Raw genomic sequence first — 23,562 nt, forward strand, 5'->3', positions numbered from 1 at the left:
GTGTTATAGAACCCTGTTTTGTATATTACCAGAATTACTTTTCTGGTTCCTTCTCATTTGGGTAGACTGTTTCAGTGGGAAGATCTGGAACCCAAGGGCTGCAGTTCAGATTCTTTTGTCCCATGGGGTGATCCCTTGATATGGTACTCTTCCCCTTTCCTTAAGCACAGGGCTTCCTGAGAGCCAGACTCCAGTGATTGCTGTTGCCCTTTTGGGTGTAGCCTCTCAAGGGCTCCAGGGCCCCAGGCTAGTGCTGGGGAAATGTCTGAAAAGAGTCCTGTGATGTGATCCATCTTCAGGTCTCCCAGCTGTGGACACCAGCACCTGTTTCAGTGGAGGTGGTAAGGGAGTGAAGTGTGCTCTGTGACAGTCCTTGGCTATGGTTTTCTTTAGTGTACTGGCTTTCTTGAATGCTGGTTATACTAGCAGTGAAGTTCTCATGTGAACAGACTCATCATCTCTGTTTAGCCAGGGTGTTATAGGCAGTGGAATTAGCTGTTGTTTTCTCCTTCTTTGGAGCAGAGTTGTTCTGCTATAAGTTGCTGTAAAGGCCTGAGTTAGTTGGCATCCAGCCAGGAGGTGGTGCTTTCAAGAGAGCATCAACTATGGTAGTATAGGGAGGATATAAGCTTGCCCTAAATTGGCCAGTATTTTATAAGTACTTGGATTTCTTAGGCAATGGGTGGGGCCACAGAGCTCCCAACAGTTTATGTCTTTCGTCTTCGGTTGGGCCAGTAGAGAAAAGTCATCAGGTCGGGGCAGGGCTAGACAGGTCTCAGCTCAGATTCTACTTGAGCAGGGCTTGCTGCAGCCACTGTAGGCGATGAGGGGCAGTTCTCAGGCCAGTGTAGTTATGTTCCCAGGGAAATTATGGCTGCCTCTGCTGCATCATACAGGTCACCAGGAAAGTGGGGGGAAAGCTGGCGGTAATGGGCCTCACCCAGCTCCCATGCAGCCAGCAAGGCCGGTCTCACTCCCGCCCTGCCCCACCAACAGCACCAAGTTTGTATCCAGGCAACCAGCCAGCAGGGCTGAGATCTTGCCCCAAGCTACAAGCCTCCCCACTGAGAAAGCAAGCAAGGCTCTCAGGTCTCACCCCTCCCTACCTGCCTGCACTGTCAGCTATGGCTTCTGTACTCATATCTGCACTTCCTGTTTGCCTCCCACCCTCAGATTCTGCTTAGGAAAATTTGTGTTTAATCAAAATTATTACAAAGTTCAGCTAGATGCTTCCTTCACCCTGTGGTCCCTCCCCAATTTCACTGGCTCCCGTCCTCAAGGACCCCTGTAAGATGAAGCCAGGGATGACTTCCCCGGGCTCAAGCTGGGGACGAGGGGTGCCTACAGGGATCTTCCCACAGCTTCTTCTATTTTTATATTTTGCTTAACTCCTTAAATCCATTTCAGCTCTAGGTAAGGTTAAATCCTTCTACTATGATATGGATTTTCAGGTTCCCCAGTGGGGACATGTGTTCAGAGGCAGACTTTTCCCCTCTCATACTTTCAGAACTCACAGTTTTTCCACTTCTTTTCCATCTCTAGATTACTTCTAACACCTAATAAATGCTATAGAAATAGTCATTATCATGTGTTTCTAAGTTTATATTATGTTTTGCTTGTTTTGTGGACTATCTTTCTTTCTTGGGTGGTTGGATCCGTGCATGAGGAACCTAGGAATATAGGGAGCTGACTATATTTCTGAAAGCACCTGACCCTCGTTGCCTCTGGAACAGCACAGATGATACACATTGGAGAAATGCAAAGAATGTAAAAGTTGTCCTGCTGCTCCTTCAGCTTGAAGAAAAAGGACACTTTCTCTAAATTTTAAAATCTATTTTGAAGAACGCTTTGATCTCAGCTAGGCCATCATGTAGCAAGAAGCAGGAAGACAGCACTACTCATGAATTTGGATGATGTCATCACCTTGGTTTTATGTAGAAGGGTTTTGTCAATTGCTTCTGTGATGCAGAGCACTCTGATCTTCCTTCATTAGAACAAGGCCACAAAGAAGTGAGTTCACTCTGAGGTCTGACGGTTCATGAAGGCAAGTGCTCCTTTGTTATGAAATCCCCAAATGCTCCGTGCTGTTCTGGAGCTCAGGAAATGGTTCATCGGCATGAGCAGAGCCACACAGATGCCTGGCCCTCTCTGGAGGCCAGAGGCACTTCCACTCCTGATGACCAGAACCGCCAGTTACATTGACACCAACCCCAGCATTCAGGTTCTGCAGTTGCTGTTCTGGGTCAGGCTCACCACTGCCCAAACTGAACTTGGTGGAATGTGGCCTTTCCTATGTGGCTTACCCTCTGAGTTGACAGTGCAGCCACCATTTCCAACTCCACCTGCATCCACAGAGGCCAGACAGCCTGCTGTGTCTCCTCTGCATACTTTGCACCTAGGGGTGGCCAGGATGGGAAGGGGAATTCTGTGGGGGGTGGGGCGGAGTCTTCCTGGAAAGGCTTTTTTCACTCCCATCACTGGAAACAATGCCAGAGTGGGGGAGCAGTTGGATTGCAACCCTGAGTTGCAAGCCTGAAGACAGACCCTACAGGCTGGGGATGGCGGCCCCCTAGGATGGAATCGGCCTGACCTGGACTACCCACTTCCAGAATTTCTAAGGGGTAAACAATGAGTGTCTTTTTTAGCCATGAAAGCTGATTCGGTTATTAGTATGAACTGCAGAAGGGCTCACTATCCCTCCACTTTAGGACTCTGCCTGGCACTTGGTGGTCTTTAAAACGTATTTCTCAAGTGAGTACTGAGCATGTGGGACTATTAGGCTGGCCCCTCTGCTTGGAGAATTTCCACGCTGCACAAGGGTGAAAAGCTTCCTGGGCCCACATCAAATGCACTTCCAGATGTCCCTGCTGCACACTCTCACTCCCCTGTAAGCCCCCAGGACTCACTCAGAGCCTCCACAATGCCTTCTCTCAGTCGGACTGTGTGGATGTCGCATGTGCTGGGTCTAAGTGTCTAGCCGTTTGCCCGGAAGGTTAACAGGGCACGTGCCCATTTAGGACTCATCAAATGAGTGGGTGGGCAGCTCACCATGGAGATGGCGGGCTTCATCTGACAGCCCCTGGACCTCCAGTGCCTCTTTCTTCTCTTCTGGAAATCACATTGTTATGTTTTCTGAGATGATCTATTCCAACCTTTAACACAGGCAAATCTCACTGCCTTTATGAATCAGGTACTGTGTGCAGCACCTGTTTTAAATATGTTTACACCAAGACAAGGAGGTGCCCCTGTGAATATTCCCATTTTACAGTTGAGGAAATGAGGGAATACAAATATATCCCCATGGCCGAGCAGGGTTGTGCACACAGGCAGGTCTTGCCCCAGTTGGGCCTTGACCATCATACAAAATACAGCCTGACACCTGACACCTGGCTTTCCACGGCTAGGACTCTGAGCCCAGCCCAGTCTCCCATCCAGGTCACCTTTGGCAATCACATGCCCTGCGTGACCCTCAACCTGCCTGGCTGTGAAACAAGGAGGTTGGGCTTTCCTTGGTACTCTCCAAAGTTCCTCTTGATTCTGAACTCAAACCGTGCAGTCTTCATTTAGTTCAAGCACTTGGGAAAGTTCTTGGTTTTATCATATCTCACTGTATAACATACAGAAATGATAGCAACTGCCTTTGCCAGTATCTGTCTCACTCATGGGCTGACCATGGTCCCCATGGCCCTGTCCCTACTTGGCCACAAGGGACCGAGCACAGGGTGGATAGCTGGTCCTCAACCAGCAAGGACCTCTGGCTTCTGTGGCCAAGCTCAAAGTGTGAGTCAGTCACCAGACACCCCATCCCCTGGGGACCCAGACTGCAAAAATGGGAGCCTGGGCCCACAAGGGGCAGGAGAGAGGTAAGAGTCACCAGATGGACCATGGCCTGGGAGGCCCTGAGAAGCTTGTGAATATATAGGCTGGTGAGAGGGGACAGGAGCAGATGCTGCTCTGAGCAAGTATGGGGAGAAGAAGAAGCTCCTCCCCTCCACCCTTTGTGGTTTCTGGGTTTGTCCAGGCTCTGTGAGGGCCCTCACCATGGCTCTCCTTTACAGGAAGAAAGTGGAGCACATCCGTCTTAGTCTGTTTCAAGTTGCTATAATAGAAGGCCTCATACTGGGTAATTTATAAAGAGAAGAGGTGTATTTTGGCTCATGGTTCTGGAGGCTGGGAAGTCAAAGATTGGGTGGCTGCCTCTGGTGGGCCTAGAGCTATATCAGAACATGGCAGAGATGTGAAAAAGGAGGCAGGTGTGTGCATGTGCCAAGGAGACCCCACAGAATTCCAGTCCAGAGAGCAGCACTCGCTCCTGTGAGAAAGGCCGTAACTCCTCTTAACAAGCTAATCACTTATGAAAAGCCCCACCTCCCAACACTGTCACATTGGGAACCAAGCCCCAGCATGACTTTTGGTGGGGACAAGCCATATTCACACCATAGCAACATCTTTGTATGGTTATGTCACAATGTTTAAACTCACTTTTGACATTATTCATTATATGTAAGCATGTTTCTCTCACCACCTCTCTTTCCATCCATCTTCATAGACCCAGGGAAAGGGAAGAAAGAAAAGAATGGATACCAGATAGAAGAAGAAAAATGTGTCACCTAGAAGGCTCCCAGGGGTCACCAAGAGGGAGGGGTGTTACCCATCCTGTCTGGCCACTGTGGGAAGACAAGGCTGAGGTAGGAAGCAGGAGAGGAGCTTCCTGCCCATAGCCTCTCCCTCCAGGCCAAAGTCCAGGCTGAGGGGATACCAAGAGCAGAAGGGCATTGGCTTGGCTCCTTTCTTGGACCCCTTGGAATAGCATAGCACACATCCTCCAGCCCAGGCTGCAACAATGAGTACCAGACCTGCCCATGGCCAGGAGAGGCACCTGACCAAAAGGGCCCAGAGGACAGCAGCCAGCAAACACCAAGGCAATCCTGAGACCAGAGCCACAAGGTCAAATGAATCCAGTTATGGACTGAATTGTGCCCCCTGGATTCGTGTGTTGAAGCACCTACTCCCAATGTGACTGTATGCGGAGATGGGGCCTTGAAAGAGGTCAGAAGGGTGAGGCCCTAATTCAATGGGTCTTGTGTCTCTGTAAGAGGAGATCAGGGCACAGACACATATATGTGAAGGCACAGGGAGAAGACAGCCCTCTGCAAGCCAAGGAGAGAGGCCTCAAGATAAACCAACCTTGCCAACACCCTAATCTCGGACTTCAGCTTCCAGACCTGTGAGAAATAAATTTCTGTTTAAGCCACCTGGTCTCTCGTACAGTTATCATTTGGTACCCAGAAAGGATTGCTTCCAGCGCCTCCTGTGGATACCAAAATCCATTGATGCTGAAGTCCCTTGTATAAAATGGTGTACTACAGTATTTGCGTATAACCTACACACATCCTGCCATATACTTTAAATCATCTCTAGGTTACTTACCATACCTAATACATTGTAAATGCTTTTAAATAGTTATATTGTATAATTTATGCAAGAATGACAAGAAAAAATCTGTACACGTTCAGTACAGATGCAACCTACCTTTTTAAAAATATATCTATTTTTGATCTGCAGTTGGTTGAATCCATGGATATGGAACCCATGGTCTTGGAGCCCATGGCTGCCAGGGGCCAGCTGGACTTTGTTTCAGAGCCTAAGAAGACCAGCGCAACCCTTACAGCCTCACCATCCCGGAGAGGTCTGGAAGGGCTTCTGAGAAGGGCTGAGCCATCCAAAGCGCTGTGTCAATCTAAAGAGACCACAGACAGCGCTGCCTGGGACTGGGCTTCCAGGATGTGACGGCAGCAATGCATTTTCCCTGCTGTCCTGCAGGGTAGAGCTTGAGAGACAGCTCACAAAATAAAACAGGTTGTCTGTCATGCCTAAAGCCGAGATGCCTTCCAACCAAATCATATATTTCATAAGGTTACTTAGGCCAACTCAGAGTCCCTTTTTAGAACATGGAGGAATATAAGGAGGGAGGGGGGCCAAGGGAGGCCAAGGAGGAAGGAATAGGTTGACTAGGTAACATTGCCATTCCCTATCCAACCACAAATGAATGGAAGGCCAGTCATTTTGAATTGAAACAGAAAAGCAGAATGCCTGTTTGGGCATGAGGGTGTCCCTTGTGTCTCCTCTCCCAACAGACCAAACCTCCAGGATATTCTGAGCCCCAAAGAGATACCAGAACTCATTCCATTTCATAGCAAAGATCCTTCCCCCGCAATCTCCGTGCTAACCTGTGAGTAACTCAGTGTATTCTGGTCTCTGGTCTCTCAAGATGTTGAAATGAGCAGCTTGCCCAATGGCACCCGAATGGGCTAAGAAACCTCAGAGTTCTCCTTCGAGACTGATTTCCTGATTGCACAATCTCTGAACCAGCAGGCCTCCCATCTCTGATAAGACAATGGCCCAGTCCCAGTAGATAGCAGATTGCTTTCTAGGTCCAGGCTGAGCAATCACAAATAAGGGCACGGCAGCCAAGGGTGGCTTGGACTTAATGAGGAAGGTCATTCATCCTGATTCAGGAGCTGCTAGGGCACCACAAACATTTTTGTTTTGTTTTGTTTTGTTTTAATCTGCTTAGTGCTTACCAAACTGTGTCTTTTCTCCTCCCAGGCCAGAGGTTCGCAGGAGCAGGCCAAGAGAGTCAATGTCATACAGCAAAAATCTGCAGCCCCTCACTGCCCAGGGCTCTGTGCTGGGGTGTGGGGTACAAAGCAGGCTATGCTGTGACCCCAGACTCAAGAAGCTCACACGTCAGAGGCCACTGGGAAGCCAGAGAAGAGTCCTCACTCCTGGACAGACTCCTTTGTCCTCAGTTTCCTTGTAAAATGGTGGTCATCAGATAGTAGGAAAACAGTAACTCCTGGGGTTTTGTGCAAATTAAATAATACATGGAAAGTCCAACAGCTAATAATTACTGTATACTTCACATAGTAAACCACATAGTAAATACTAAATTAGTAGCTATTGTTGATTAGCTGTTAATTGAAAAAGATACATATTTCTTCAAATAAAGAATGAAGGGAGGAAGGAAGGAGACTATACTTTAGAAGTGTATCAGTAAAATTGGGGCTGCTAAACAGCCGCAGAGTGTGGGAAGGTATATTTGGTGAACACGCTTAATTGTTCAAGGTTGACGAGGCAGAATGCAAGTCACTTCCTGGGGCTGGGGATGGTTCCCCCCGCCGAACCCTAGAACACAAAGTCCTGCCCCTGGGATCTGGAATGGGATCACAGCATTGGGAGTTGAGGGCCAAGTCCTGTTGATGATGGCTGCAGAGAAGAGAAGTCCCCAGACCTGTCCAATCCAACTCTTCCTTGAATTCCTCCAGAAGCCCCAACATCTTTTCGATAATTTCCCTTCTTCCTTCTAACCGCCTCAAGTCAGTTTATTTTGCCGGTGGAAACAAGAAACTGACCTGATGCAAATCCTTAAGGTCTGGTTTTTTTTTTATTTTGTTTTGTTACTTAGTTTTCATTTCATAATCATAAACTTAACTCTGCAATCCAGCTAGGCATGGGAGAGAACAAGGAAAACATGGAACCCAAAGGGAACTGCAGCGAGAGCACAAAGATTCTAGGATACTGCAAGCAAATGGGGTGGAGGGGTGCTCTCCTGAGCTACAGAAGGAATGGTCTGGTGGTTAAGATAAAACACAAGTCAAACTTATTCGAGTTGTCCACAGTCAGCAATGGTGATCTTCTTGCTGGTCTTGCCATTCCTGGACCCAAAGCGCTCCATGGCCTCCACAATATTCATGCCTTCTTTCACTTTGCCAAAGACCACATGCTTGCCATCCAACCACTCAGTCTTGGCAGTGCAGATGAAAAACTGGGAACCATTTGTGTTGGGTCCAGCATTTGCCATGGACAAGATGCCAGGACCTGTATGCTTTAGGATGAAGTTCTCATCTTCAAATTTCTCCCCATAGATGGACTTGCCACCAGTGCCATTATGGTGTGTGAAGTCACCACCCTGACACATAAACCCTGGAATAATTCTGTGAAAGCAGGAACCCTTATAACCAAATCCTTTCTCTCCAGTGCTCAGAGCACGAAAATTTTCTGCTGTCTTTGGAACCTTGTCTGCAAACAGCTCGAAGGAGACGCGGCCCAAGGGCTCGCCGTCGACGGCAATGTCGAAGAACACGGTAGGGTTGACCATGGCTAGTAGTACAGGACTTTCCTCGGTGGCAGCGTCTGCAAAGCGCAAGGTCTGGTATTTTTAAGTGCTCCCTTTCTTTGGCACTAGCTAATATGCAGCAGAAACTATGGTGGTGGTAGGTAAGCCGGGCACTGAGGCCAGACTCCCTCCTCCGGGCATCCCTTTCTTTATTGTGAAAACCAGAAGGTGGCCCTCTCCTCCCCCAACCTCAGCTTAACAGGACTGGATTCTAGGGGTTGACATCAAGTTTTGCCAGTAACACAAATAAATCCTGTGGGGGAAGAAGGACAGAGGTAGAGAATGTTTTTTAAACAATGGGCTCCCCATGAATGCGAGTCTCAGAAATTGCATTTAGATGATATAATTAAATGCTTTAAAAAAAAAGACAAGAATGAGATCCAGTCATTTTTCCAGATATTTTTCCACTCAACAAAAGTTCGGGATGTACTTTTCTAAGCCCCTTTCCTCTAAAATGTGTGTATTTTGAAGGAAATGTAGCCCATATGTTGCTTACTCATGTTTCATGCTAAATGCTCTTGGGGAATATTTACTCCAAAACAACCTCCATTTGTTTATGCTTTTAAAGAATCTCTCAGAGCTTAAAAACAGGAAGACTTAGTTGGCCAAGTGCACTCCTTACAAGTTTTCTACAGGTTGAGGGTTCAGCATCCACGATGAGATAGAAGGGGCTTCTCAAGTTCATAAAGGTGCATTGACCACCTGAGCCTGGTTGATGAACTGTGAGTTTATTCAACCCGAGGCCAGGTCCATGAGAGGAGCAGCCTGTGCCTAGGAGGGTAAGGATGGGCCAGAATCCTGCTGAGAGTCAATGTTGGCCTGAAGCCCTGATGAGGACATTGCCCTGCAATCCCCAAGTCTACTTCTCAGCCCTGGGTTGAGGACATCTGGGGGGTAGCTCTAGCAAGTCCAGGGCAATGGTTCACTGAAGTAAAGAGTGAGAGAATTCTATCTTGGCCGGATGACCTCTCCCCTACCAAATGGAAGTGTGCAAGGCAGGGAAGAGGCGGCAAGACAGTGGTGTGGGGATAGCAGAAAGGCATGGTAAGTAGAGGCAGCCTGTGCTGTGCCATCTGCCTCTGCCCTTCTCTAGCCTGAATACCTGAAGCCTGCCAGGCTCAGTCTCATCGTCTGTAAAATGGGAATCATGCATTTACCTTACAAAGATACAAGGATCAGAAACGCACATCTGAAATACCCGCATAGGACCCGGGGATCCATAACTGGGCACCCTTAGCAGACAATACGGGTGTTATGGTTAATATTGAGTGTCAACTTGATTGGATTGAAGGATGCAAAGTGTTGTTCCTGGGTATGTCTGTGAGGGTGTTTCCAAAGGAGATGAACATTTGAGTCAGTGGACTGGCAGAGGCAGACCCAGCCTTACTCTTGTTGGGCACCATCTAATCAGCTGCCAGTGCGGAATAAAATAAAGCAGACAGAGGAATGTGGAAGGACTTGACTGGCTGAGTCTTCCGGCCTTCACCTTTCTCCCATGCTAGATGCTTCCTGCCTTTGAACATCAGATTTCTTCAGCTTTTGGACTCTTGGACTTACAGCAGTGATTTGCCAGGGACTCTCGGGCCTTTAGCCACAGACTGAAGGCTGCACTGTCGGCTTCCCTACTTTTGAGGTTTTGGGGACTTGGACTGGCTTCCTTACTCCTCAGCTTTGCAGATGGCCTATTGTGGGACTTCACCTTGTGATCCTGTGAGCCAATTCTCCTCATAAACTCCCCTTCATCTGTACACGTATCCTATTAGTTCTGTCCCTCTAGAGAACCGTGACTAATCCATTGGGAGAACCTGGACGGCACATTCCTTGCTACTGTGACAGTGGTGGTCACATCTGCTGCTATGGGCTGAATGGCTTCATCTCCCAACATTTATATGTTGAAGCCTAATGCCCAGCATAATGGTATTTGGAGGTGGGGCCTTTGGGAGGTGATTAGGTCAGAGGGTGGAGTCCCTGTGATTGGGATTAGTGCCCTAATAAAAGAGACCCCAGAGAGATCCCTCACTCCCCCAACACCATGTGAAGACACCATGAGAATATGTCTCTATGAACCAGAAAGAGGGCCCACAGCAGACACCAAATCTGTAGGTGTCTTAATCTTAGACATCCCAGCCTCTAGAACTGTGGGAAATAAATTTCTGTTGTGTATAAATCACCTAGTCTACGGTATTGTGTTCGAGCAGCCAGACAGACTAAGACACCTGCCCTGACTCAGTGTGCTGTGGAGTTAGGATACCAGTACAAGCAGGGGCTCAGGCAGTGGAGCTGGAAGCTCGCTCCTACCAGCACTTAGTCTGGATCAGCGGTCTCCAAGACGGGATGTGGAACCCCAAGGGAGTGCATGACAATCTAGTAGGGTATGGGAAGGATACACAGAGCGATCTCTACTTTTATTTCACCTGCATATAATAAATAATGTTTTCTAATACTCAGTGTAAAGATTAACTCTGCTTGGCTAAGCACTGTAGTGCCAAAAATCCATGAGCTATCCAGAGGGAAGAGAAGGAATTGCCCAGTGGAGAGGCAGGTGTGAGACCCTGTCTGCATATTGCGCAGTTTATATGCACCAGAGTGTGTAGATTTCCTTACAGAGAAGAATCTTCACACCACTCTGCTAGCAACTCCCTGTGTAGCTGATGTACTCAGACAAGTGATTTCGAGGTGGGTGGTTTTCTTTTACAAAAGGCAGGCACTTCTTTGGCTGAACTGTCCTCTGTGGGTGGACAAGAGCTAGTCATCAACATGCAACCAGCAGTGTTTCCAAAAATAATAAACATGCTCAAGCTGTCTTTTCAAGGGAAGGGTGACGTGGAACACTAGGTGTTAAGGAAACTGCTTTTCAAAAAAACTTACTCTACAGAGAGACTGAAAAATGGTGCACGGGACTTTTCCCTCCTTATGTGATTTTGTTACCAAAAATAATATATGCATGTCATTTATTTTTAAAAACTTCGTATCTCATACATTGAAAAAACTTGCAAACAGGATTTTCTAACCTGTTTAAAAATCTTCCAAAGTGTTTTAGTGGATTTTGAAGCTATTTGCCTACAAATTATAAAAATGCAAATACCTTGTAAGAAAAACGGAGATAAAAAAATAAGTTTTAGCCACATTTCAACACAAGCCTTTGCATGATTGGTGAATGGAGTGGAAAACATGAGTGCTGTGATTTAGGCAGCTCTGTGCACTCACTGGATCCCTGGGAACCTGGTGTGTTGAGAGGGGTCCTCCCAAATCAGCCCAAACTGAGAAGGTTGAATAGCTGCCTCAGAAATTATAAACCAAGGTTTATGAAATCGATGGAGATGTCCAACAGTGTCAGTAATCCTTCTAATACCACTTTAGTTCAAAAACAGAAAAGATCATGTCCATAACAAGAAAATATTTTAAATATTGTTTATTTCATCTTTGTTTTATTTTTATCTTTTTTATTTTAATGTATATTTTATTTTCCAGATAATATACTGTCAGTGTCATAGGATAGAACACGTGTGTGTCCATAGACATACATAATGCATTCATATATTGGGGGTGAGTTTTTAGATTTTCGGGGATCTCAGTGGCCCAGATGGTTCCCCTGACTGGTGGCCCTGAGGAGCCACACTGTAATGCCAGACTCTCCGCCGTCCATAGCCCCCACCCAGCAGCCCAGTCATGCCCACCTCTGCCCTCCAGCTTCCTTTCCACCTGACATCTGGCCTGCCTCTTCTCACTTGCTCCTGCTGTGCCCAAATACATATGGAAGATGTACTTTGACAAAAGGACCAATGTGGAAACCACACCCAAGTTAGATCTTCAGACAACAGCCAGAGCAGACAAGTGCCTGTCACTAACTGAGTGGGAAAAAGAGATTTCCATGATCAAATCGGAGTATTCCTGCTCTGGGTGTCTCTGGAGGAAGCTGCCTCCTGCTCCCTCTTCTCACCTCTGCCTCCCTCACACCCTCCCCTGCCAGTGTAGACATCACAGGAGGATGCCTCCACACACCACTGGACAAGTGAGTTCACATCTGAGGTGCATGTATTTTTCATGATAGTTTTGATTGTCCAGAAAATTAACAATGAAATGATGGGGTGGCAGAAAGAAAGCCAGAAAAGAAACTTAAAAAATTTACAATCTAACTCAGAGAGAACAACACTTTTAGACATCAGGGCAGTGAGAAAAGAATAAATACTTTGTTAATGAATAAAGTAATGCAGAACAAACACGTACGTGTACCTAATAGTGCTGGCCCCAGGGGGGCATGTGGTTCAGGGAGATGAATGAGTTAAGTGGTAAATAACTGATGGCAAAGAGGGGCCCTGGTTCCCTGTCCCTGCTGCCAGACAGCTCTGAGGCAGGCGCTGCCCAGCCCTGCTCATAAGAATCCCCTCCCGTGTCAGCTGTTCCTCCCCTCCCATCTCACTTCCCCACCCCCACACACCTGCGTTTTGGGATCACCTCGCAGGTGCGCTGCTCACCCCCAACACCATGTCTTGAGTCTGCTTTCAGGGTGACCACATAAACACATGCCACCAAGTCCAATGGACACGGCCTCCCATCCAGTGGTACCACAAGGTGTGGTGTGTGCAGACTGCAAGTATTTCTTGTTCTTCCAAACACTAATGCTGTGCTAGGTGTGGCGTCAGTCATTGCCCCTGTATTTTCTGGACGGGCATGTCCCAGAGCTGGGGAGTAGGACTTCCATCAGCTGGAGGCAAGGCACCATGGCACTGCGTATCTACCTGCGCTCCCTGCATCCGAGCCATCTGCTCCAGCATGTGCCAGGTGGAAGCACTTGTCTAGCCCCCACAGGAAGCAACTCCACCTTATATAGGAGACAGAATTTTCTGCCGCCTGGCCCTACTGCCCGTGAGCTCTTGTCATGTTTTTAATTCCATATCTTTTGGTCTTGGACAGGCGCGTTGCCTGTTACTGGTTACCAGCTGCTGGGCAAAGCTGCCCTCCAGTCGCTAGGGCTTCTGTTACTCCTCCATCCCTGAAAGAGCATTCTCTTCCAGCTCCCCAAAGACAGGAGGGATCTGGGCTTGCTCTAAGATTCCCAAACCCAAGACATCAGCCCACTCATAGCCTGGACCACCTGGCATTTGTTCAGTCATCTGTCAGACACTCTTCTCAGCTCCCCTTCAAAATCCCACACCTTTACCCTGCATGTGGAAATGGAGATCTTGGGGGGCACTGAGATGCACCAGTCCTCTCCCTACTCCACACAGCGCCTCCACCTCTGCCCTCCTGTCTCTCCTCCGCTCACTCTGTGATGCTCAGCAAGGCTGTGAGTCAGCCCCAGGCCTGGCCAATTCTCACCCCAGCATTTCCTTCAAAAGCTCCCTGTGCCCTTTCCCCCACAGCCTTCCTGAAGGCTCCAAGGCCAAGGTCTCCATCTGGCCTCCCTTGCCAACCCCCAACCAGCCCAATTCTCTACAGTGTCAGGAACCTCTTAAAATACCCATCTAGTGACTGGCTGCAGGGCTGGGTCAGGTGCCCGGAGCCCACACTAAGGCCATGGGAGAGTGTCCCCATGTGACAAGATATTCCAGGATTCCAGGCCCATTCCCACCCTGCCAGCTTGTCCTTTTAGCCTGTCTGTTCTCCTATTCTGCCCAACCCCGCTGGATGACCTGGTGTCCCTAAATATGCCTTTGTTATGAAGAATTACCCCAAACATGGGAACGAGTCAAAAGATTACTATGTGACCCTCTGGCAGCCACACCAGAGCACTGGCTGCCAAGCAGGCCTTCCTGAGAGTGACCAGATTTCCTAGGGGAGGTAATATGGTGATTTTTAAGAAATGTCCACACACTCTGATAATCCTTCCCCAAAGGGTGGAACTTAGTTTCCCTCCCCTTGAGTGGGCTGTGCCTACAGACTCACTCCTAGAGAACAGAACACAAAGGAAGTGATGAGCTGCCACTTCTGAGATTAGGTTATAAAAAGACTGTGGCTTTCATCTTGACTCCTCCCCCTTCCCCTCCCTCCCCATGTCCCTTTTCATCACTCCCTGGGGGAAGGAACCACCAGGTCTTGTAACCAGCTGTGCAGAGAGGCCCCCTTCATGCAGCGAAGATCTGGAGCCTCTGCCCAGAGCCACCTGAGTAAGCCTGGAAGCGGATTGTGAAGCACCTTCTGAAGGCTGCAGCCCAGGCTCACAGCCTGACCAAAACCTCATAGAGACCCTCGGAAACTGTGCAAGACAAGAAATGTGTGCTAGCTGAGGCTGCTAAGTTTTAGGGTGATACCACACTAAAAAATGAAATTGTTTGTTGATTAAGGACTAGACTCTATGCAGTCGGATGTTAACTTGTTGAATATTGATACATTGCAACCCTTTCTCCTGGCAGAGTAATAACCTGAAAGATAGTGGTTCCATTGTCCTACAGGACAGTAATCAGTGTCGTATCTGACTTTATCATTGGACGCTGTCATTCTGATATGCACTGTCAGTTTTTCCAGTCCTTTGAACCCGCTTTATCATTCTAGCTCTCTCACTAATGAACTAAGTAAATATTTGATACCAAAATATTTGTGGAAGTATCACACGTTAACTTTTGAGGATTGCCCTTTGATACTGTGTCATTCTGTGCCTTTGCACCTCTGCTCTGCTTTACTTATAGGTGGAAGCCCTTCCCTGTCCCAGGTATCCCTGTCCCAGCTACCTGCTGTAAAAGAGCCTCTCTGTGCCCTCTCAGGAGAAGCTTGCCCTGGCCCTGGGAAGAAGCCATCCCCGCCCTCTCCATATTCCTGCAGCATTTTGCTCATGAGGCCATCAGAGAGTGTCTCAGACCAGGTGGATCTTGTTGGGGCCCAACCCCAGCACGGGACTGCTGTCCAGGCCTTTGTGTAGCAAGTGAGGGTGGGCTGGGGCAGGGCTTTGTGGGGGACACATCTTCAGAAGAGAGTGGGGTAGTCCTGGAGACCTGTTCGAATAAAGGAGTCCTTTTGCCAGGAGTTGTCATGCGTGTGCCAAGCCAAGGGCAAGAGACGAAGGCTCAGCTTGGGGGAAAGCGTGGATGGAAAATGTGGGCCTCTGCTGTTCATCTAATAAAAAAGGAGAGAAAAACGCATCAAGGATAGAGGGATAGAGAGGCTGGTATGAAGGGAGCCAGAGTGTGCGAGGAGAGGTGAGGGGTGAGGAGGGGAGGCCAGGTTCGTCAGGAAGTGCCATGAGGCTCCTTTAAGGACAAGCCCATGCATCTGGCCCAGCTTCATAAGGGACAAGCTCTGATTGGGGCAATCATGAGTTTCATGAGGGCATAGAAAAAGTTTCATTTATCTTTGAGTCGGCTTCCTCCATCCAGCACTAACACATAGATTCTTGTTAACCAAGAGATTCACCAGTAAATGAATGTCTCATATGTATTTTTTAAAGCAGGTATCCTGAAAAACATTTTCCTCAAAATATCTGCTAAAGCATTACATTACTTGTTGGTGCCTCTAAGCACATACCCTTCTCATCTGTATTAGCACCACCCTTTTCTCTTTCTTGTCCTAAGGCTTCCACAAGTCTATCAGTCAGTTTTTGCTGCCTAACAAGCCACCTCATTTCCTATTGTTCCTGTAACAAATTACCACAAATTTAATGACTTAAAATGCTACACATTTGGCCGGGTGTGGTGTCTCATGCCTGTAATCCCAGCGCTTTGGGAGGCCAAGGCAGTTGGATCACCTGAAATTAGGAGTTCCAGTCCAGCCTGGCCAACATGGTAAAATCCCATCTCTACTAAAAATACAAAAAATTAGCTGGGTGTGGTGGTGTACACCTGTAATCCCAGCTACTTGGGAGGCTGAGGCAGGAAAATCTCTCAAACCCGAACCCGGGAGGCAGAGGTGGCAGTAAGCAGAGATCACGCCATTGCACTCCAGCCTGGGTGACAAGAGAGAAACTCCGTCTCGAAAAATAAAAATAATATTTAAAAAAAGCTGGCCAGGCGCGGTGGCTCACGCCTGTAATCCCAGCACTTTGGGAGGCCGAGGCGGGCGGATCACAAGGTCAGGAGATCGAGACCACGGTGAAACCCCGTCTCTACTAAAAATACAAAAAATTAGCCGGGCGCGGTTGTGGGCGCCTGTAGTCCCAGCTACTCGGGAGGCTGAGGCAGGAGAATGGCGTGAACCTGGGAGGCGGAGCTTGCAGTGAGCCGAGATCGCGCCACTGCACTCCAGCCTGGGCGACAGAGCAAGACTCCGTCTCAAAAAAAAAAAAAAAAAAAAAAAAAAGCTACACATTTATTCTCTTACAGTTCTGTGAGCCAGAAGTCCAAAGTGAGTCTTCCTGGGCTAAAATTGAAGCATCTACAGGGCTGGCTTCTTCTAGGGGCTGCAGGGAGAATCTGATCTTCGCCTCATCAGCTGCTAGAGGCCTCTGGCATTCGTGGGCTGCATCATTCCAGTCTCTGTCTGTTGCCATATCTTGTCTTCTGTCTGACCTTCCTATGTCCCTCTTACAAGGCCTTAGTGATTGCATTGGGCTGACCTGGATAGTCTGGGATGCTCTCCCCATTTCAAGGCCCTTAACTTCATCACATTCACAAAGGCCCTTTTCCTATGGAAGGTGACATATTCACAGATTCTGGGGATTAGGAAGTGGACATCTTTCTTTGTAGAGGGTGGTGAGGTCCGTTATTTGGCATTTTGTTCAAGGTTAAGCACAAAAACCATGCATCTCTCTCACAATTTGGGCATTTGTCAATCCCAGCTTGGCTGAATCATGCATAGGCAGCAGCTGCTGGGTCAGCTGACGGCTGGCTGGTCGAGGATGGCCTCAGCTCAGACAGCTCGTCTCTGCTCTTGTGGCCTCTCACCCTCCAGCAGGCTAGGAGGGGCTTGTTTACATGGAAGCTGGACACGGTTCCAAGAAATGAGGCAAAAGCACTCAAGGCATATTGAGGTATAGTCTCAGAATTGACACAGAACCCCTTCTACCTCATTCCGCTGGCTGAAGAAAGTCATGAAGTCAGCTCAGGTTCTAGTGGGGAGGAAGTCAGTGGAGCTGCCCAGTCATATTGCAAAGGTTGAGATATAGGGAGTGGTGAAAGATTGCAGCCAGTTCTGCCATATACTATGGTAAACACCTAGCTGCTGCATTATCAATTACCTGCCAGGGTACAGCTTACAAACAGGCAAACAGCTCCAGGAACCCAAACTACCAAAGACTCGAAGAAGCAGCCCCTTGTCCTGTCTGTAAGAACTCTGCTCCTGACCATCATACACTTGGTTCATTTTCAATCTACTGCTCTGTAGATTGGGGCCTCTGCGTGCTGCTCCCTGTTCCTCTCCTCCTAAATAAACCTACCCCTCCATCAAGGTCAAAGCTATTCCAACATTGTGAAGGCTTGCCACTATTCCCTACAAGGACCTCAGTCCCCCTCCCCATTCTACAGTGCACAGCTTTCGTGTTAGCTTCCATGCAAACCCAAGGCTTCATTTGCCAGGGCCTGGGCCAGCACAGCACGGCTGAATCTGTGCGCTCCGTCTCCAACAGCGACACCGTGTGGCAGGAAGAAGGAATGGTAGTAACAGTCAGCAGGCGCAGATCTTTCCCCACTTAGGTGTGAAGACTGACCCGCTTCTGTTTATAAGCCCCATGGTGGCTCAAGGAAGGGATGTTATCCTTCTTGCCTTTAAGGCATTAAGACGCATAAGGACAATAAATTTTTAGTGGCTGAAAAATAAACAGCAAGATTGCGTTTACGCTCCACTTGGAGCAGGCCATCCTGGTTATACACACAACTTGCAGTTGCTTTCTCCAAAACACATCTTTTTTTGGTTAACTTCTTATCTGAATATAATTTTAAGCTTAAAGAAAAATTGCAAAAATAGTACAAGGATTTCCGTTTTACCATTTCCCCAGATTCACCAGTTAATTACCTATTTCTCCATTTGCAATGAAAGCAAGAGAGAAAAAGACAGATTTTCCTTGGCTATTTGAGAGTTAAGTTGGAGAAATATTCCCTAATTCACTGATGATTACTTCAGTGTGATTTCTAAAAACACGGACAATTTCTTACACACATACATATAGTATTATTACCAAAATCAGAACATTTTACATTAATGCAATACTGTTATCTAATACACGGTATCTATTTAAATTTTATCAGTTGTCCCTACGGTGTACTTTATAGTAATATTTTTTCAGTCAGTATATCTTTTTAAATTCTTAACGACTACACGCATACATTCATTTGACAGAATATTGTAAGAAATTGATTAACAAGTTTAATCTATCTGAACTTTTTACCTAGCAGTGCAGGGAAGCATAGATTCGATTAAGTAGTACATAGTCCATTGAAAGAGGTATGGACTTCCAGTGACAATGTCAATTAACTGACCTGCAATAAGTTCAAGAGAGAAAGGTGGAACTGTCCTTTTAGGGCCAAACATTTCTGCAAGCCTGCAGTCCCCTCCTGAGTGTCTGCTAGGCAACAGAGCAGGATTCCAGGTAAAATTCCAAAAGACACTGTTTCAGAAAAACACACCCGGCCATATCAACTACAGAGTACAGAGAGACACAAGGACAAGCCAGACCAAGAGCATTGGCCTTATATGCCATAGCTAAGCTTTGCTTTGAGGCAAAAACAAGTTTCTAACACTTTTCTGCCACTGTCAGGGGGAAGGTAACAGAGGTAGAAGTGAGGGAGGTGGCTAGGCTGCATTTCCAGGATGCCTGGGGATGGGAGAATGTCTTTCCCTCTTGGGTCTAGGAAAAAACATGTTTTCTCCAGATTTGCCACCTACAGAAAATCTTATTATTTGCCTTATGAATATGAAGTCATTGATCAAAGATTTAAAAATAAAATAAGTGGGGAAGGCTATATTTGGCTATGAATGGTGCTAATACTGGGTTATATATCCTCTCCCATGACACTCCATGCATGAAGCGTCTCCACTAAGGGTTATGTGTGGAAAGTGCACAGACTGAATTATATAGATTCAATGGAAAACACTGCCAGGCCCCAGTGTCCTTGTTGTTAAGACAACATCTTATCTTCATCTTTCTTCTTGCAAGTTCTCTAGCAAAGACATTATAATTAAAATCCCAACATAAGAAGCAACCGTATGTAAAATTCAGAGTACAGACTGTGACAAGCAGAGAAGTGAGTGCGGAGTTCTGTGGTCAAACTTAAATAGACTTAGGACAAAATTGTATTGTCCGTGGGCCTAAGCTTTAGGGAGCTTCAGAGCTGCACTGAATCACTTTCTAGTGTTTTTATGGTTTGGGGTTTTACATTTAAGTCTTTAATCCATCTTGAGTTAATTTCTGCATAAGGTGTGAGGAAGGGCTCCAGTTTCAGTTTTCTGCATATGGCTGGCAAGTTTTCCCAGCACCATTTGTTGAATAGGAGAGCCTTTCTCCATTGCTTGATTTTGTCTTGTTTGTCAAAGATCAGATGGTTGTAGATGTGTGGTGTTATTTCTGAGGTCTCTGTTCTATTGGTCTATATGTTTGTTTTTGGTATGAGTACCATGCTGTTTTGGTTACTGTAGCCTTGCAGTATAGTTTGAAGTCAGGTAGCATGATGCCTCCAGCTTTGTTCTTTTTGCTTAGGATTGTCTTGGCTATACAGGGTCTTCTTTGATTTCATATGAAATGGAAAGTAGTTTTTTTCTAATTCTGTGAAGAATGTCAATGGTAGTTTGATGGGAATAGCATTGAATCCATAAATTACTTTGGGCAATATGGTCATTTTCACAATATTGATTCTTTCTACCCAAAAAGATGGAATGTTTTTCCATTTGTTTGTGTCCTCTCTTATTTCCTTGAGCAGTGGTTTGTAGTTCTCCTTGAAGAGGTCCTTCACATTTCTTGTTAGCTGTATTCCTAGGTGTTTTATTCCCTTTGTAGAAACTGTGAATGGGAGTTCATTCATGACTTGGCTCTCTGCTTGTCTATTATTGGTGTATAGGAATGTTTGTGATTTTTGCACATTGATTTTGTATCCTGAAACTTTGCTGAAGTTGCTTATCAGCTTAAGGAGTTTTGGGACTGAGATGATGATGGGATTTTCTAAATATAGAAGAATAATGTTGTCTGCAAACAGAGACAATTTGACTTCCTCTCTTCCTATCTGAATACACTGTATTTCTTTCTCTTGCCTTATTGCCCTGGCCAGAACTTCCAATACTATGTTGAATAAAAGTGGTGAAACAGGGCATCTTTGTCTTATATCGGCTTTCAAAAGGAATGCTTCCAGCTTTTCCATATTCAATATGATATTGGCTGTGGGTCTGTCATAAACAGCTCTTATTATTTTGAGATATGTTCCAGCAATACTTAGTTTATTGAGAGTTTTTAACATGAAGGCATGTTGAATTTTATCAAAGGCCTTTTCTGCATCTATTGAGATAATCATGTGGTTTTTGTCATTGGTTCTGTTTATGTGATAGATTACATTTATTGATTTGCATATGTTGAACTAGCCTTGCATCCCAGGGATGAAGTCAACTTGATCATGGTGGATAAGTTTTTTGACGTGCTGCTGGATTTGGTTTGCTAGTATTTTATTGAGGATTTCCACATCAATATGGGATATTGGCCTGAAGTTTTCTTTTTTGTCATGTCTCTTTCCAGTTCTAGTATCAGGGCGATGCTGGCTTCATAAAATGAGTTAGGGAGGAATCCTTCCTTTTCAATTGTTTGGAACAGTTTTGGAAGGAATGGTACGAGCTCCTCGCCTATTTCTGATATAATTCAGCTGTGAATCTGTCTGGTCCTGGGTTGGTAGGCTACTAATTACTGCCTCAATTTCAGAGCCATTGTTGGTCTTTTCAGGGATTCGAGTTCTTCCTGGTTTAGTTTTGGTAGAATGTATGTGTCCAGGAATGTATCCATTTCTTCTAGATTTTCTAGTTTATTTGTGTAGATGTGTTTATAGTCATCTCTGATGGTAGTTTGTATTTCTGTGGGGTTAGTGGTGATATTTCCTTTATCATTTTTTATTGTGTCTATTTGATTCTTCTCTCTCTTTATTAGCCTAGCTAACAGTCTATTTTGTTTTTATTTTTTCCAAAACAATAGCTCCTGGATTCGTTGATTTTTGGAGGGTTTTTTGTGTCTCTATCTCCTTCAATTCCTCTCTGAGCTAAATTAGCTCAGAGAATTTTGGAATAGTTTCCTCTTGCCTCCCTAGCTCTTTTAATTGTGGTGTTGGGGTGTCAATTCGAGATCTTTCTAGCTTTCTGATGTGGGCATTTAGTGCTATGAATTTCCCTCTTCACACTGCTTTAGCTGTGTCCCAGAGATTCTGGTACATTGTCTCTTTGTTCTCATCGGTTTCAAAGAACTTCTTGATTTCTGCCTTAATTTCATTATTTACCCAGGAGTCATTCAGGAGCAGGTTGTTCAATTTCCATGAAATTGTGTGGTTTTGAGTGACTTTCTTAATCCTGAGTTCTAATTTGATTTTACTGTGGTCTGAGAGATGTTATGATATCAGTTCTTTTTCATTTGTTGAGGAGTGTTTTATTTCCAATTATGTGATCCGATTTTAGAATAAGTGTCATGTGGCACTGAGAAGAATGTATATCCTGTTGATTTGGGGTGAAGAGCTCTGTAGACGTCTATTAGGTCCACTTGATCCAGAGTGCTGAGTTTAAGTCCTGAATATCCTTGTTAATTTTCTGTCTCATTGATCTGTCTAATATTGACAGTGGGGTGTTAAAGTCTCCCACTATTATTGTGTGGGAGTCTAAGTCTCTTTGTAGGTCTCGAAGAACTTGTTTTATGAATCTGGGTGTTCTTGTATTGGATGCAGATATAGTTAGAAGAGTTAGCTCTTCTTGTTGAATTGTTCCCTTTACCATTATGAAATGCCCTTTTTTGTCTTTTTTGATTTTTGTTGGTTTAAAGTCTATTTTATCAGAGGCTAGGATTGCAGCTCCTGCTTTTTTTTTTCATTTTGCCTCTTAATCCACATGCCTGAGCCCACTTGTCCAGTGCCTAAGATCTTATTAGGAAGCTGCCAATCACCAGTTACAGGTGTTTTTATCTGTTGGGACACTGCCTTTCCCTAGCGCTGCCTGCGACCAATTATTATTTTAGAGAGGGAGTGTTACAACCGCCTGACCATCACTTGATGGTCACCTGGCATTCCTGGTGGGGAAGTGGAAGCCCTCCCCTGCCCTGTTTGTGTTTGACTAGCTATCCACTGTAACAATATCATATGTTCAATTCTTTTTTTGTTGTTGTTGTTGTTTTTTTTTTGAGACAGAGTCTCACTCTGTCACCCAGGCTGGAGTGCAATGGCGTGATCTTGGCTCACTGCAACCTCCTTCTCCCAGGTTCAAGTGATTCTCCCGCCTCAGCTGCCCTAGTAGCTGGGATTACAGGCACCTGCCATCATGCGCAGCTAATTTTTGTATTTTTATAGAGATGGGGTTTCACCATGTTGGCCAGGCTGGTCTTGAACTCCTGATCTCAGGTCATCTGCCTGCCTTGGCCTCCCAAAGGGTTGGGATTGCAGGTGTGAGCCACCACACCCTGCCATATATTCAATTCTTAGGAAAGAAAAATCTAACAAATCCTACCCTAACAAGTGTTGAAAGTGTGGTAGGAAATTGTGAATTTGTATACACTGCTGATGAGACATCTTTGAAGAGCTAGCTGGTAATATCAGGTAGTGTTAAAAATTGAGCTTGTCCCATGACTCAGCAAACTTTATTCTAGAAAATCTAGGCATCAATCTCTGAAATGTATGCACAATAAGAAATATACATGGTGCGTTTTTTTTTTAAAGCACCATTTGCACAAGTAAAAACTGAAATGACCTAAATGTCCACCAACAGCAAAATAGATAAAGTGTGACATATTCATATACTGGAATGCTACTCATTGGTTAAAGTCAACATGCTATTCATGTATTATCAACAAGAATAAATCTTAAAAACAATTGGTGTTTGGGGAAAAGGGAATAGAGAGTTGTTTGATGGGTGTAGAGTTTCAGTTTGGAAAGAAAGTTCTGGAAGTGGATGGTGGTGATAGTTACACAGCAATGTGAATGTACCTAATGCCACTGAACTGTACAGTTTAAAATGTCTAAAATGGACCCATGTTGTTCAAGGATCAACTATACTTCAATCAATCAGTAGAAATGAGCATTGACTTTGCCTTTAAAAAACCCTTCAGGAAAACAACACATCTTATATTTTTCTTTGTGGGGGGTCTCCCTGTGTCACTCGGGCTGGAGTGCAGTGGCGCTATCTCAGCTCACTGCAACATCCACCTCCTGGGCTTGAGAGATCCCCCACCACAGCCTCCTGAGTAGCTAGGACTATAGACATGAACCGTCACGGCTGGCTAATTTTTTAAAATTCTACAATTTTTTGTAGAGATGTTTTTTGCAGAGATTTTTTGTAGAGACCAGCCATTTTCC

At 45.8% G+C, this 23,562-nt stretch overlaps 2 protein-coding genes across 2 annotated transcripts in view; one reads left to right on the forward strand and one right to left on the reverse strand.

Moving 5' to 3' along the window:
* Positions 1–684: 684 nt before the first annotated feature.
* GZF1 (GDNF inducible zinc finger protein 1) overlaps positions 685–23,562 on the forward strand; it is a 157,413-nt gene continuing 134,535 nt past the window's right edge. Inside the window, exon 1 of the mRNA XM_050745466.1 lies at positions 685–688. The gene's annotated coding sequence lies outside the window, so the exon portion shown is untranslated. The remainder of the gene's footprint in view (positions 689–23,562) is intronic.
* On the reverse strand, positions 7,462–8,203 carry LOC126929308 (peptidyl-prolyl cis-trans isomerase A-like). Its single transcript, XM_050745513.1, has one exon. It carries the CDS (start codon positions 8,159–8,161, stop codon positions 7,664–7,666), a length of 498 nt encoding a protein of 165 aa, XP_050601470.1. The 5' UTR covers positions 8,162–8,203; the 3' UTR covers positions 7,462–7,663.

Source organism: Macaca thibetana, chromosome 10 (assembly GCF_024542745.1).
Source record: "Macaca thibetana thibetana isolate TM-01 chromosome 10, ASM2454274v1, whole genome shotgun sequence".
Classification (NCBI taxonomy): domain Eukaryota; kingdom Metazoa; phylum Chordata; class Mammalia; order Primates; family Cercopithecidae; genus Macaca; species Macaca thibetana.

Bases quoted from the DNA above. Each gene is read 5' to 3' on its own strand.
- LOC126929308 (XM_050745513.1), bottom strand. From the start codon at position 8,161: ATGGTCAACCCTACCGTGTTCTTCGACATTGCCGTCGACGGCGAGCCC.